A 16,433-nucleotide genomic window follows, 5' to 3' on the forward strand; every position below is an offset into this window, starting at 1 on the left:
ATGTGGAGTCTAGAAAAATGGTACAGATGAATTTATTTGCAAAGCAGAAAGTCACAGATATAAAGAACAAACTCATGTCTACCAAGCGGGGAAGGAGGAGGGGGATGAATTAGGAGATTGGGATTGACCTGCATACACTACTATGTATAAAATATCAATAGGTAACTAATGAGAACCAACTGTATAGCAGAGGGAACTCTACTCAGTGCTCTATGGTGACCTAAATGGGAAGGAAATCTAAAAGAGATGGGATATATGTGTATATACATATAACTGATTCATTTTGCTGTACAGCAGAAACTAAATACAGCATTGTAAAGCAACTATACTCCAATGAAAATTAATTTAAAATAATTATCACTGATTGCAAAAAAATTAATCTGAAATTAATAAGGTATATCATGGAGAAAAGATGTATTGCATGCTAAAGTTCTTGTCTGTTGGGCAGAAAAATAAACATACCAATTGTACCTTATTTTTTAACTTTTATTATTAAAAATTTGAAAGCACACATAAAAGTAGAGAAAACAAACCTCAGTATATGCATCATCTAGATACAATAGTTTCTCACATTTTCCATATACCTGTAGTATTTTAAAATGATTCCCAGATATTGTGATTCTTCACTTCTAAATATGTCAGTATCCATCTCTAAAAAGTTACCTTTTACATAATCCCAATACCATTCTGACACCTAACAAGATAATTTCATAGTATTGTTTACTATCCAGTCATATTCATATTTCCCTAGTTACCCCTCAAAAATCTTTTTACAGTTATTTTGTTCAATCCAGGCCCACACACAGTATTTGGTTGATATGCCTCTCAAGTCCCTTTTAATTTTGAATAATTCCCCAGCTCGCTCCAATGCAAAAAGAAAAACAAAATCCTACAAAGTGAAAAATTCCAAAATTTTCCATGCAATTTTTATGAAAAGAGACCAGGTCAGTTGGTAATTAAATTGTGACTAGACCAGATCATAGAATGATAGTCTATGGTTGTCTCCTTATAGTAAGTACCATTTATCTCTTTCACTAGCTACCACATTAGTAAGAAGTTTGACCAGACTGGATTTAAAGCTTGACATTAAAACTTCAAGCTTACTAGTGTTGTTAGAAGAGTTCTAAGAAGTGCTGAGCACTCCACATTACATCTCATCATGAACCATGTTATTTCAAGTTGACCATTTTTAGAAACACTAAGCTTGGTCAGTGGGTTCAGAGGGTGACAATCTGACTCCTCCAATACAAAGTGAGATTCCCTTTTAAAGAACAAGTTAACTACAGGATGATACTTGGTACTTTGGTAAAAGCATTCTTGGGTTTAAGGGAGGGGCAGGGAGTAAATCACAAACTACTTAGACATTAACAAAATGAGAACACAGTATATCAAAAAGCCAGAAAAGCAAATACGGCAGAAAGAATAAACTTATTTCAAAGAAGCAGAAATTGAGGAATCAGGAAAAATTAGATTTACCCATAAGCAACCCAAAAACTGTTCTAGGGGAAAAAAATCAATAAAATAGACAAGTATTTAGCAAGTCGGATTCAAAGTAAAAGGCAAAAGCATGCAAACAAAATGACAGTTGATATGTTAAAAAGAGAGAGAGAGAGAGAAATGTGTTCCAGAAAATAGAGATGAAATTCTTAGAAAATATAAATGACTAGGTTAGCTCCAAATTTTTTTTTTATTTTAAAACCCAAACTAGTCAAGATGAGAAACTGATCTAGTAGAATTAGATGAATTAGAAAAATTAGTGTATCAATGAATACAATTCACCACATTGACAGAGTGAAGGAGCAAAGCATTATGGAAAGGATAATAGCTAACTCTGATACTGAAATCACTATGTGCCACGCACTTCTGTAATCACTTTAAATATAACTCATTTAGGCACTAAATACTCCAGAAGCACATGAGCATTTAATCCCACTCCTGTTTAAAATTCTTAAACAAAATATATTTTAGGAAGAAAAAGAAACATCACTATTCCAAAAAAAAAAAATAGAGTTAAGGTATCTACTGGAAATCCATAGCAAGCTCTACACCTGATGGTGGTATCAGAACTTTTCAAATCAAATGTCAAATTCAACTCAAAATAGTTTAAACAGAAAATGACTTCACAAGGGACTTTAAAGTTCCAGGAAATTCATCTAGATTGGCAATACCCGGATCCAAGGACTCCCCAACCGGGATACAAAAGGTTATTCAATGTTCAAGGGCATCAAAATTTTGCAGGAGCAACGTACCCTGCTGCATATCAACTAAGATTCAATTTATAAAAAGTTACAAAGCACATACAATTTTATCAGAAATATTTCAGATGCATGATTTTTGATTTTGTCCAATTTTCTTCCAGTTGACTCAAGATGACTGTGAATCTAGAGAAATCAGGAGAGCCCCCTCCCTCACCCATAGCCCTGCCTGATTCTTTTCTGTTGCTGTTGGTCTCCGCCCCCCGCGCCCGCCCCCATCACCCCCCTTACAGTGTGCTTCTGCTCAGAACAAGGTGTTGCCTGAAGAATTTCAGGATCTCTTGCCAGGAGTGCTCCTGGGCTGCCGCTTGGCCCTCAGGCTCCCCGCCCCAGAGCATGGGGAGGAAGAGGCCGCGGCTCCAGGACACACAGCACAGGGGCGCGTAGGGCGGCTCTATCAGGTGGCCCGCCCCGGGGTAGGACAGCATCCTTCCACTGCTTTTGCCGTGCCTCCGCAGCTGCTCCAGTGCCTGCTCAGCGTATTCTTTGCTATTGAAGCATTCGTCAGCCTCTCCTACAACGAAGAGGATTGGGCCCCGGGCCTTTTCAACAGGAAGCACACTATGTTGATTCCGTTCATCTCGGGGGTCGCCCTTGAAGTGGCGGATGCGCAGAGCACCCGCAGCGTTGACCTGCATGCGCTCTGGAAACGAGGGGATGGGGGTTATGACCAGATCCCGGTACCTGAGCGGAAATTCATGGATGGCATTGGCCCCATTGATGCAGACAGTGGCTGCCACCTGCTTGAGGTAGCAGGCCATGGCCAGCCCAATCTCTGCACCTTTGCTCACAGATATCACTCCAATTCCCGGCTTTTGGACCTGAAGGACAAAATGAAGGGAACCCATGACAGGCCATTCTCTGAGAAGGAGCTGTCCCACAGGCCAGTAAGCTGGGATGATGGGGAGAGTCAGAAAATAAGGAGTGGGAGTCCTAGCACTAGGGTTTACCAGCTATTGAGACCAAGAGAGATCATCATCTACTTACACTCCCTAAGCCTTATTGTCTTATGAGGGGTCATAATATTACCTACATTGCAGGACTGTTGCGAAGATCAAGTGAAACAATAGACACTAAAACTGCTCATCAAAAGCAGAGTTCTATATAAAGCAAAAAGGATCTAATGCACCAGCAACATTCAAGCAGAGGCAGGTAAGTATTCTGAAGAACAAAATTATTCTCTCGAGCTAGAAAAAGAGGTGTCCTGAGTTCTTTCAACTATTCAGTTCAGTTCAGTTGCTCAGTCGTGTCCGACTCTTTGTGAACCCATAAATTACAGCACACTAGTCCCTGTCCATCACCAACTCCTGGAGTTCACCCAAACTCATATCCATTGAGTCGGTGATGCCATCCAGCCACCTCATCCTCTGTCGTCCCCTTCTCCTCCTGCCCCAAATCCCTCCCAGCATCAAGGCCTTTTCAAATGAGTCAGTTCTTCACATCAGGTGGCCAAAGTATTAGAGTTTCAATTTCAACACCAGTCCTTCCAATGAACACTCAGAACTGATCTCCTTTAGGATGGACTGGTTGGATCTCCTTGCAGTCCAAGGGACTCTCAAGAGTCTTCTGCAACACCACAGTTCAAAAGCATTGATTCTTCGGCACTCAGCTTTCTTTATAGTCCATCTCTCACAACCATACATGACTACTGGAAAAACCATAGCCTTGACTAGGTGGACCTTTGTTGACAAAGTAATGTCTCTGCTTTTTAGTACGCTGTCTAGGTTGGTCATAACTTTTCTTCCAAGGAGTAAGCATCTTTTAATTTCATGGCTGCAATCACCATCTGCAGTGATTTTGGAGCCCAGAAAAATAAAGTCAGTCACTATTTCCACTGTTTCCCCATCTATTTGCCATGAAGTGATGGGACCAGATGCCATGATCTTAGTTTTCTGAATGTTGAGCTCTAAGCCAACTTTTTCACTCTCCTCTTTCATTTTCATCAAGAAGCTCTTTAGTTCTTCTTCACTTTCTGCCATAAGGGTGGTGTCATCTGCATATCTGAGGTTATTGATATTTCTCCTGGCAATCTTGATTCCAGCTTGTTCTTCATCCAGCTCAGCGTTTCTCATGCTGTACTCTGCATATAAATTAAATAAGCAGGGTGACAATATACAGCCTTGACGTACTCCTTTTCCTATTTGGAACCAGTCTGTTGTTCCATGTCCAGTTCTAACTGTTTCATACAGGTTTTCAAGAGGCAGGTCAGGTGATCTGGTATTCCCATCTCTTTCAGAATTCTCCACAGTTTATTGTGATCCACACAGTCAAAGGCTTTGGCATAGTCAATAAAGCAGAAATAGATGTTTTTCTGGAACTCTCTTGCTTTTTCAATATCCAGCAGATGTTGGCGATTTGATCTCTGGTTCCTCTGCCTTTTTTAAAACCAGCTTGAACATCTGGAAGTTCACAGTTCACGTATTGCTGAAGCCTGGCTTGGAGAATTTTGAGCATTACTTTACTAGCATGTGAGATGAGTGCAATTGTGCAGTAGTTTGAGCATTCTTTGGTATTGCCTTTCTTTGGGATTGGAATGAAAACTGACCTTATCCAGTCCTGTGGCCACTGCTGAGTTTTCCAAATTTGCTGACATATTAAGTGCAGCACTTTCAAGAAATACCTAATATTTAAACATTTTTGAACTAGAAAATGAAGATCATAATATACCTAATATTTATTGTCTTCTCTGTGCCAGTAAGCATTAAGCTGATCTTAATCAACCCAGCAATCCTACAAGGTTAATATTATTATCCCCAATTTTAACTCAGGTGTGCTGTGCCCCAAGCTAAACAGACTGGTAACATAGGCAGAACAGACATTTGTGATATAATGTTGCCAGGTAAAATGAAAAGTATTTTAAATACCTTGGGATGAGCTAGTAGCAAGTCGGCAGCTTCCTCAAAATATTCCAGGTCCACCTCCTCCAGCTGCTTGGGCAGGTCATCATAGGCAAAATATGCTAAAGCCAGCACTGCAAAGCCACGGACAGCCAAAAGACTGGCCCGATATTCAACTAGACCCCCGATGCCCCCAAACAAATCAAGGAGTCCTGGGAATGGGCCTTCCCCTAGAAGCAGCAAAAAGAGAAGAAAATGAGATCAGAAAGAGTATCAGAAGGGCTGAGTAGATAACGGCAAAAGTACAAGCTGAGCAGAATGAATTTCACTTTCATACACAACAAAATGGCTTGTTACTTTTAAAATGTTGTGGGAAATCCTAGTTCAACAACTGGATGCCCTTTGTCTTTGCTTTTATCCCCACCAACCATGTTTTCCAGGTTCCTCAAGATGAGTCTCACCTGGAGGCAGGAACAGGGCTCCTCTGATACGACCTTCTCGGATGGGCACCCGCTGCAGGTCGGGGCTGGAGAACCAGCGCTGCAGCACCTGGCTGGCCTTGGGCTGAGCCTCGCCTACCTTGTGTATGTAAACTGAGTCATATAGATCCAGAGTGATCCAGGTGGGTGTGTTCATCACGTCCCTCTTAATTAGCCTGTCAAAAGGCCTCTCGGGCTTCAGGGACCAGAGGAGGCCCATTGGGTGGACCCCCATGTAGTGGCCCCCCACAGCAGGATCTCGCTTCAGGTCCAGTTCGCCAGCCTCGTTAGCCCTGTAGAAAGCTCGGGACCGGTATAGATTCCCCTTGTCATCCTTCATGGTTGCTATGAGGGTCACCATCTGCAGTGGGGGCAGGCCCGTCGCTTGGATGTGCACAGGCTCATCTGCCAGGGCACTTGCTGGGGTGACTGTCAGCTGGAACATTGGCAACAGGCAAAGGGACCAAATGGTGTTTCCTGCAGTGGGAGAGAAGACTCTGAGTTGGAGACTTTGGTTCCAAGGAAGAGGCTTAGACAAGGCTTGCACTGGCCCAGAAGACTTCTGGAGATTACTGCAAAATACACGGAACATTTGGAGGAGGGAAAAATAAGGTGTGCAGAGTGTACTCATTATTCTCATTTTACATATGAGGACAGGTTAAGTGGCATGCCCAAGTGTTGTAAATAATTAATAGTAGAACTGGAAATTGAAGCTAGGTCTTAACACTATAGCCTCCTGTCTTATCCATTACAGCACTGAAGGAAATCTTAGTTTTGTGGTTTTGAGTAAATTGAGCTTCAGTTCTTCAGCTGAGATCATTCCCAGATGACTTATTTCACAGGTGTTTGTTAGGCTCCAAGGGGTAATGCATGATTAAGGGTTGCCTGGAAGGATCAATGCTGCTTTTCAATTCCCATATCTACATAAACAAGAAATATGTTACAGTATTGTTTCTTTTTCAAATTTCCAATCCCTCTCTGCCATTGTAAGACCAACCACCAGCTCTTTTTAGAGTTCCCATTATTTGTTCTTTTTCAGGGAAAATAAAATTTCATGATCTGCTTCAGTGGCTTTCCAGTGGAGTGGTAAATATTGAATATTGTTTGTAGCAAAGAGAATAAAATATACATTTGGTCAGCTATTTCATACTGTGCCCTTTTATGAGCAAAATTGGGGTATTCTCCTCCCTCACACCCTTCCTTCTTTCTTTCTCTCCTTTTTTATATACCTCATTGACAAAAGATTTGAACCTGTTTATAGGTAACAGAGACATAAAAAATAAAAATAGGATCTGGGAAAATATGAACTAGAATCAGAAACACTGAATGAGTGACAACCAAAGGAAAAAGGCAACCTGTCAGTTGTGTTGTTCTAATTATTTTCATAGAAAGAGCTACCAGCTTATCAAGGGAAAGGAAAAGGTGAGGCCTTTCCAATATTTTCCTAAAAGAAATTTCTCACCTGAGACTTTGACATAGATATGCATCATTTTCCAACAATGTCTTCAGACAAATTGTAGTAATAGGTTTCCCCTCAGAAAGTTTGATCCTCTAAAGTGAAGTTGCTTAGTTGTGTCCAATTCTTTGCAACCCCATGGACTGTAGCCCACCAGGCTTCTCTGTCCATGGGATTTTCCAGGCAAGAATACTGGAGTGGGTTGCCATTTCCTTCTCGAGGGGATCTTCCTTACCCAGGGATCAAACCCAGATCTCCCACATTGCAGGCAGACACTTTACCCTCTGAGCCACCATCCTTGATTTTATTTTATAGAGGAATGTAAAGTGAGGGTTTTAGGCTTTATATTTGTGACCAGAAAAGATTCCAGAGAAAATAAACAGGGTTTGGAAGTGCAGGGGCAGAGTGAAGTCACTCAGTTGTGTCTGACTGTTTGTGACCCCATGGACAGTAGCCAACCAGGCTCCTCCATCCATGGGATTTTCCCATGGCAAGAATACTGGAGTGGGTTGCCATTTCCTTCTCAGGGGATCTTCCCAACCCAGGGATCTGACATCCTATCTGTCAGCAATCCTTAGGCAGACAAACAACATTAGGATTCCACTTTAAATCACCTGGGAAGGGAGCCAAGCCTGGGCTATTAGAGAAACCTAATAGTCAGAACAGACTGGTTCCAAATAGGAAAAGGAGTACATCAAGGCTGTATATTGTCACCGTGCTTATTTAACTTACATGCAGAGTACATCATGACAAAGGCTGGAAGAAGCACAAGCTGGAGTCAAGATTGCCAGGAGAAATATCAATAACCTCAAATATTCAGATGACACCACCCTGATGGCAGAAAGTGAAGAGGAACTAAAAAGCCTCTTGATGAAAGTGAAAGTGGAGGGTGAAAAAGTTGGCTTAAAGCTCAACATTCAGAAGACAAAGATCATGGCATCTGGTCCCATCACTTCATGGGAAATAGATGGGGAAACAGTGGAAACAGTGTCAGACTTTATTTTTTCGGGCTCCAAAATCACTGCAGATGGTGACTGCAGCCATGAAATTAAAAGACGCTTACTCCTTGGAAGGAAAGTTATGACCAACCTAGATAGCATATTCAAAAGATGGACCCTTTGCCAACAAGGGTCCATCTAGTTAAGCCTATGGTTTTTCCAGTGGCCATGTATGGATGTGAGAGTTCGACTGTGAAGAAAGCTGAGCACTAAGGAATTGATTCTTTTGAACTGTGGTGTTGGAGAAGACTCTTGAGAGTCCCTTGGACTGCAAGGAGATCCAACCAGTCCATTCTGAAGGAGATCAGCCCTGGGATTTCTTTGGAAGGAATGAATCTAAAGCTGAAACTCCAGTACTTTGGCCACCTCATGCAAAGACTTGACTCATTGGAAAAGACTCTGATGCTGGGAGGGATTGGGGGCAGGAGGAGAAGGGGACGACAGAGGATGAGATGGCTGGATGGCATCACTGTCTCGACGGACGTGAGTCTGAGTGAACTCCAGGAGTTGGTGATGGACAGGGAGGCTTGGCGTGCTGCGATTCATGGGGTCGCAAAGAGTCGGACACGACTGAGTGACTGAACTGACTGACTGACTGAATAGCCAGAGTATCTGCCAAATACTCTGTATCATTTCTTTAGATCCTTTGGGATCTTCCCTTTATTTATCAGGAATCACATTTCCTTGAGGCACACCTAGAAGATCCATATCATCTTGTGCTTTCATTCATTCTTTTCTAAGGTGGGCTCCCTGCAGATCTCCACCCAAACATTAACTCTCTGCAAGATCACTCTTCTGCAGGGGCAGAAGAGGGGTCTTAATGCTCAGTTCTTCACTGTTGAAAGGAGATCTTCAGAAGAAAGAGAGAGTGAAGGACAAAATGTATTTTGTGCTTCTTTTATGAAAAAGTGATTTCCTAGGAAGTCCCTGGTGGTCCAGTGTTTAGAACTCCACTCTCTCAATGCCAAAGTTCTGGATTCCATCCCTGGTTGGGGAACTAAAATTCCGCAAACTGCTCAGGACAGCCAAAAGTTTAAAAAGCAAAACAATTTAAAAAGAAAGTAATTTTCTGCAAAGGACACACTCCCTCTCACCTGATCCCCCATCAACAACCAGTATTACTGACCATTTGAAAACTCATGGTCAATAGAATAATTTGGAATAAACAGATTGTGAATGTTTTCCTTTAATACCAGCAGAGTTCTTCATAGAAGGAGGTTGCATCAGTTCAAACTTCCTGGGTCTTTCACTAGTCTTAGGGAGATAGGACATGTAATAAGAATAAGAACACCCCGTATCCTGTGTGACATTTCAGGGGTCCCTTGGTATTTTCTGATCTGGTCCTTCCTATAACTCTTTGTATCTGCTATTTCTTTCTTCCCAAAAAAGAAATCATTAAGAAGGGGTACTTGAGAGCCTTATTCCACACATTCTTCTTTCTTCTCAAAACTTCCTTATAATGTATTGACTCACTACTGTTGGGGGCCGGCGTGAGGCACTCCGCCCTGACAAAGGTCATGAGGAAGGAGGCTCGACATACGCAAAGGCGGGATCGAGCCTCAGGAGTCCCCCTGGAAATTCTCGAGCATCTACCCCCATAACCAGAGCCTGCCTACGTTACTACTTTGTGCTCTCACCTACACCTCTGACTTTACAGGGGGCTGTCTCCCACCACCTCTTTCGGAGAAGGAGTTAACTTAGAGCTCCAGTTAATAATAATTCCTGGGCATGACAGGAGTATTTCAACCTACAAACTCCTCTGAATGTTCTCTAGCCTGCCTGACAGGTTTGTCCGGCCACATGTGATTGCTCACAGCCTCCCAACCATGAGAGGCACGAGATGCTTTAAACCTTCTAAAAACAGGTTCCTTAGAAAAGTTAGAAAACTTTTAGTATAAGTATAATGGGCTGATTAGAAATTGTATTGGTGAAGGGTTTTTCATTTGTTGAGCCAATGTTTGTTGCTAAGTCTCCACATCCCCTGCCCTTACACACATTAATGAATATATAGAAGAAATAAGTATTAACCTTTGATATTAATCACGTTAGACTTTAGGCTAAGTAAATTCTTTCCTTAACTAAAACCCACTACACCCTCACCCTATAAGAATGTAACTTTATTTGGGTGGCATCTGTTTTAAGAATAATCACCCTTGGAGAAAAAAGTGTTCTGGTTGACTGACCACTGTCACAAGGAGAGGGTCGTAAATTGTCAGCAGGCCCCCCTGGCCAGAAGATGATGTAACACCCCTAAGACCTCTGTATACATTTGTGTGAAGCACCTGACTTTAATAAAAGTCAGGACTGCTGTCCCCACGTGACTTTTGTATAACAGCTCAGTGTATAAAAACAGACTCTGGAAAATAAAGAATTGGGATCAGTTTCTTGAAATACTGGTCTCCTCATGTCGCACTCTCTCTCACTCTGGCTGAGTCTCCATCTGGAGCGTGGAACCCACCATGCTTACTAATTATGCCTGGGCTTGTAAGATCCAACCGGGGAGGCCTCAGTGTCTCCTCTCCTTCGGGAGAAGGAAGGACGCCTGCGGCCTACGTAAGTGGTGCAAACTTCTTGTCTTGAAGTTTTATTGGTCTCCCGCGTAAACCAAGCTACTCAGCCTCTTTTCTCCACTGAATTTTCCTACTGAGCTATCCTCATTCTACTACTCTTTATATCTTTGATGAATATTTAAATAGTCGCCGAAGCCGTCTCCCCTTCGAATACCCTGGATCAGCCGGAGCTGGACCCTGGCACACTACAGATTTTATTTTCAAATGGAATTCATTTGAATTACTTAACATAACTACTCTCCTGCATGCATTCTGCATCTGGTCTAATTCTCCCAGGTGGATTGCCAGCTCAAGGGCAGCAACCATGTGTTAAAACTTCAGAAAATCTATTGATACTCATATAGTAAATTATACATTGTATATACTTCAGAGTTATGAAATTCATAATGAGGGCAAGAAAAGAATAGCAGCAAACAAGGAATTAAGATATTCTACTTACATAGTGTTTTTGTAATGTAAAATATTAGAGTTTCTTTACAAATCATGGTCTCTCTTTATTTGAGAATTGCCTCCTAAGCCCAGAGATAGACACTCCATAGCTATGTTTATACCATGTGACCTCCTTCCTGGGGGCTGTTGCTGACTGGATCAGGATTGGGCACCTGATTCAAGACATGCCTGGAATGTTCCTACCTTGCCAATTTGGAATGGGGACTCAGAGCTCACCAGTCCCTTTATCAAGGTAAGGACTAAAGGTGAAGCAGAGGTAGCAAAGTTGGGTAGCAACTTCGGTAGCAAAGTTGACTTGTGTGGCCATGCCTTTGACATCCTGAAATTTTGCACCCACGGTGCCCTCTTACCTCATGCTAGTCCTGTCCCTGGACTCTTTCTGTGTGAGTGTATCCATGAAATGCAGACGCTGCATCCAGATAATCACAGAAAACCAGCCTTGGGGTACAGTATGGACATTTGAGGAAAGACTGACAGAGACAGAGAGAAATTAGTTTGTTCCTATCCTGAGAAGCTCCTGAAGAAATAAGGTCTGCAATTACGGAAATAAGCGTCAGAGGAAAGAGAGATGCGGGAAGATAGGTTTCAGAAGATTTCAGTCTTTGAAAGGAATGTTTCTTAGAATTTTGTTTTGGGGTCTCAGGACTTAGCTGACTATGCTTACTGTTTTATCTCCTAGTTTTTTTGGAGCTCCTGCTAAATGTGCAAAGCTATTGATTCTGAATTGTCAGAAATTCCCTGTAATGGTTATTAGTATTCTAGGTCTAGATTTTGCCATTTACACCAAGGTATATGCAAGGGATTAGATTATAATGATAGTTCCTGTAAGAAGTAGGAGTTCTCCCAAGAGCACATGAAATAGAAAGAGAGAGAGATCATTTGGTCAGTCAACAATGTGTGCTTGTGAATGGTGTCTCTGGTTTCTTAGCCACACACAGATTAGGAAGTAACCACATGATCAGCAATCCCACAGTCACTGCCTTTGGTATGTGGGCTAAACAAAGTCGCCTTTCACAGGCTGATGAGGCAGATCTCGTGAAGATCTGGTAGGGATCCAAGGTAAAGTCTGACAGATTGCCTTTGCAGAACTTAGTTGTAAGCCTCTCGGACCTCAGATTAGTCAAACCTTTGTGTCATCTGTTCTTTATATAACACTCTCTTATAAGTTCAAGAAACAAGAAAAATCCAAAATTTAAATATTGGGTTGGCAAAAAAGTTCATTTGGGTTTTCCTTAATATCTTACAGAAAACCCAGAATGAAATTTTTGGTCCACCCAATACATACACATGTATACACACGCACACACTCTTACAAAAGAAGATTTGGGATTCTCAATGGGGTTCTGAGGAACTCTGAGGTTCTGCAAAATGTCATCAGGGTTTCCACAAGAGCTCTTAATTGGAAAAAAAGAGAAACAGTTTTTGAACTCCAAGTGTGAGGTGAAGGACGGGGCTAAGCAGTTCCATTCCTGGTTGTTTAGCTCCATAGGGTACTGTATGAAAGGACCATAGCCAGAGACCATTCTCAGTTTGAGACGCAAACTAGCGGAGGCTTTTGATGGCTATGAGCTCAATGTTCTGTGGAGAGGAGAACACTGTGCTGATGAGTGCCTCTCCTCCCTGAATTACCTCCTCCAATCCCACTCTTCTCTGTGGACTGAGGTAAAAAAGAAAACAAAGTCTATTGGTGTAATATAGAGGGAAATTTGCTGGTAATACAAGTGGTCCTGTTTCACTGGACATGATCTTTAACAACTGAAAAATGCAGCAGTGGCTCCAGGAAAAGGGTAAAGACAAATCAAATATCACAATTATTTGACAAGTAATGGGGCTGGTTATTTTAAGTGGCCTTTGGAATTCAATTCTCCCCTCATTTCCCTTTTTTCTGTAATAGGAAACAATTACTGAACACTTACTAAAGGCTCGTCACTGGGTAATAAGAATCTGCATAGTAAAGCCTTTTCACTTTTCAAGACCCTTTTATGTTTATTATTTCTCTTGACCCTCACAGAAAATCTATGGGAATAAAAAAAATCATTATAATCCTTCCATTGTATATTAGAAAATTGAGCTCAGCTAAATGACTTACCCAAACTTGCCAATGTTGTTAATGATGAAGTAAGAATTTTAACCAGTACTATCCCACCCTACTTACATACCTTACTTATCTTCCTCAAATGAGGGTAGTCACGTGAACGCTCATTCTTTTCCTGGCCACTCCCTCTTGCTTTTCTTTCCTACTTCTTTCTTGATTTTAACTTCATTTTTCCCTTTCCCCAACTCTGAAGACTTATGTTAAATATTAATATATATCCTGGTATATCCTCTTTCTTGATTATACCTTTATCTTTCCTGTTCCTTAACTCTAAAGCCCTTTGGTTAAGTATTAATATATACCCTGGTGTGGCAGAACTAGTAATGGACCAGTAGAATTAAACTTTATAGTCCACAAACCCACATATGCAGGAAATATAAATTTTTTCTGTTTTTCTAGATTCAGAGTAATTTCTATTCCTGACCCAGGAATCAAACCCGGGTCTCCTGCATTGCAGACAGATTCTTTGCTGTCTGAACCAATGCAGGCCTAGTGGGTGGTGCTAGTGGTAGAGAACCTGCCTGCCAATGCAGGAGATGCAAAGAGGAGTGAATTCGATACCTGAGTCAGGAAGATCCCCTGGAGGAGGAAATGAAAACCACTCTAGTATTCTTGCCTGGAAAATGCGGGCTATTGTCCGTGGGGTCGCAAAGAGTTGGACACGACTCAGTGACTGAGCGTGCTTGATGATGTGCTTACTTGATGATACATTCTTCTAAACCCATTTTACAATGGGTGCCAGTGGTTCCAAATTCAGATACCTATTGGGGTCAGACAGGTAATATAAATTTGTAGATAAAGACCAGAGATGAACAAAATATAAGGCTGTAGTGAACCTAAGACTACCAGCCCTTCTACAGGCACTCAAATGTATTATATTAGAAAGAAAAAAAAAATTCATACACACAAAACCACCCAACAATCACCAAACAAACAAAAATCAATCCAAGGTGTGGACCGAATGAAACACACCCATTTATGACTTTTGGAATTCACGTCATCCACTAGGATTTTGTACCATAAAGGCCAAGTAAAGATGTTTGTCTTCTCTTCCTGGTGTACTGTCCTTTTCTGAGGCAAAAAGTATCAACTGACCTCCCTCTGGAAGAAGAAGGAAAACAAAGTAAAATAGAAATACCAGAATATGAGTGACATATCTCAGAGAGAGTGTGAAGATAGAACAGAAGACCAGGTGAATTTTTATGGGCTACTTAAGATGCAAAATTCCTCAAAATTCAATGGCATAATTCCTTGCTGCAGAAGGCAGGACCCTGTTTATCGGCAACTGTCAAAGAAACCAAACGTAGAAAGCAACCGGAGGGCAAGAAACAAGAACTCAATTGCCTCAGATGTGGTGGTGGAGAGGGAGCCGTCAGCAAAATGGGAGCGACCTGATAGGGTCTGAAAGCTGAAACCCACATTGCTGAGCAGGTTTCAGACCCCCCAGAGTCCGAGGGTGAAGGGTGGGGATCAAGCCTACACTATTCGAGACCTTGACCTGTTAGAGGAAGGGAAGTCAATAACTGGCAGGACATCAACACATCAGAAGCAGGAAGAAAAGAGTTAAAGAGAGCAAAGTTCCCATGGAACTTAAAATTACCGTCACTAATCAAGAAACAGATTCCATTCCCTTCAGAAGCCTGTGGCTTTTCTTTCTTCACCCCAGCACTTCTTTCTCCTAATAAATCCCAGGAAAATATTCCTTGAGTCAAGAAACATCTCTCCAATAGTCACATTAGGCTGGATCTTGACTTTTGCAGGCAAGTGTGCATTTTGCCTCCAAAGTAAAAGTGAAAGTGTTAGTCGATCAGTTGTGTCCAACTCTTTGCGAGTTCCTCTGTCCATGAGATTATCCAGGCAAGAATAGCAAAGTGGGCTGCCATTCCCCTCTCCAGGGTATCTTTCCAACCCAGGGATTGAAGCTGGGTCTTCTACATTGCAAGCAGATTCTTTACTGTCTGAGCCACCACGGAAGCCCTTTTGCTTCCAAAATAATCTCCTAAACAGTCTTCCAGATAGCATGATGCAGCTAGCATAAATCTACATTTGAACAATAAACCACCTGGGACAGTAATTGCTGGTTTTTCAGAGAACTGAGCTACCCATTGAAGTGAGCAAAATACACACAGCAAGATGCAAACAGCCTTCCCTGGTGCCCTGTGGCTGAAACCAGAAAGCAGATCTTTTCTACTTGGCCATGATGGACTTGACTTACCCTGAATTCAGCTGCAAAGAACAGTCTGGAGCGAGGTGCTTTACGGAGCCAGCTAAGAGCACTAGACACTTGCCTGTTGCTTGCTAATTTAGATCCTTCAAAATACCTCAGCCTACTGGTCAAAGTTGAAACTGTCTCCATAAAAACAATCAGCTGATCCTTTTTTTTTTTTTTTTAGTTCTCAGGGGTGGGGTTATCAGCACATGCTGCCACAGGCTCTGGTCAAAGGCTCAGTTTAGCTGGCATGCCTTTCAATCCAAATGTTTCATAGTGGAGCCTTTCATTTCATCACATAGGTCTGGTTTCTATGCTTCTTCCCTGGACTTCTCTCAACTCCTAGCTCTCTTCTCTTTTGCTTCAGTTCCTTCCCTATATCCTCCCCTAAGTCAGTAGTCTCTTAGGCAGCATGTTTTTGTTGGTTTCTAAGAAGATGGTATCCATCTTCAGAGTGGTGTGGTTTTCAGACTCATCTGGAGAGTCGGTTAAACACAGACTCAGGGCCCTTTACCTGCAGATTCTGACTTGATAGGTTTTGGTTAAGTTTTTGGGATCTGTACTTTTAACAATAGATTCTAAAACATAGCCCAGTTTGCAAACCATTCTTCCAAGGGAGGGCTGAAGCCCTCTCCATGCAAAAATGCTTCCTCAGGATAAGAATCCCTGATATCCGTTCCACTGTTAATCCTATCAGTCAATGTCTATTGTCAAATGTACAAGTGAACCAAACTACAAACTGCAGACTGCACCTGCAGGTCGTGAGTTCCTTGAGGGAGGGTACCACATCTTCTAATTTTTGCATCTCTTGCAGCCAGTGAAGTGTAGCTAACCTCTGGAATCAGAGAACCATGATAGGAACCCTGATTCCTTTACATCTGTCATTGTGATTGACCTCAGACAAATTACTGACCTTTCCTTAGACGTCAGCTTTCTAACTTGTGAAATGTGAATGGTACGATAAAATATATTAAAAGTGAAATGTAAGCCTTGAGGAGAAGGGGTCAATTTCGGGAGTCATGAGCAAACTGGAACATCTGGAACAAGAGGAGACTGTTTCGGCATACAGCTCTTACACTGGATG

At 41.9% G+C, this 16,433-nt stretch overlaps 1 protein-coding gene across 2 annotated transcripts; it reads right to left on the reverse strand.

The window, feature by feature from the left end:
- Nucleotides 1-16: 16 nt before the first annotated feature.
- On the reverse strand, nucleotides 17-16,218 carry BAAT (bile acid-CoA:amino acid N-acyltransferase). 2 transcript variants are annotated; one of them, XM_061426372.1, is made up of 5 exons: nucleotides 15,356-16,218; nucleotides 11,396-11,515; nucleotides 5,554-6,048; nucleotides 5,120-5,322; nucleotides 2,464-3,076 (listed from the first exon to the last, which is right to left on the reverse strand). In XM_061426372.1, the coding sequence occupies exons 3-5, from the start codon at nucleotides 6,014-6,016 to the stop codon at nucleotides 2,483-2,485; spliced, it is 1,260 nt and encodes a 419-aa protein (XP_061282356.1). In that variant the 5' UTR covers nucleotides 6,017-6,048; nucleotides 11,396-11,515; nucleotides 15,356-16,218; the 3' UTR covers nucleotides 2,464-2,482. The 2 variants fall into 2 exon arrangements, with proteins under 2 accessions (XP_061282355.1, XP_061282356.1); XM_061426371.1 differs by lacking the exon at nucleotides 11,396-11,515 and having other exon boundaries at nucleotides 17-3,076; nucleotides 15,356-16,215.
- Between the last annotated feature and the right edge of the window lie 215 nt (nucleotides 16,219-16,433).

The sequence above is a fragment of the Bos javanicus genome, chromosome 8 (genome assembly GCF_032452875.1).
Source record: "Bos javanicus breed banteng chromosome 8, ARS-OSU_banteng_1.0, whole genome shotgun sequence".
NCBI classification, from domain to species: domain Eukaryota; kingdom Metazoa; phylum Chordata; class Mammalia; order Artiodactyla; family Bovidae; genus Bos; species Bos javanicus.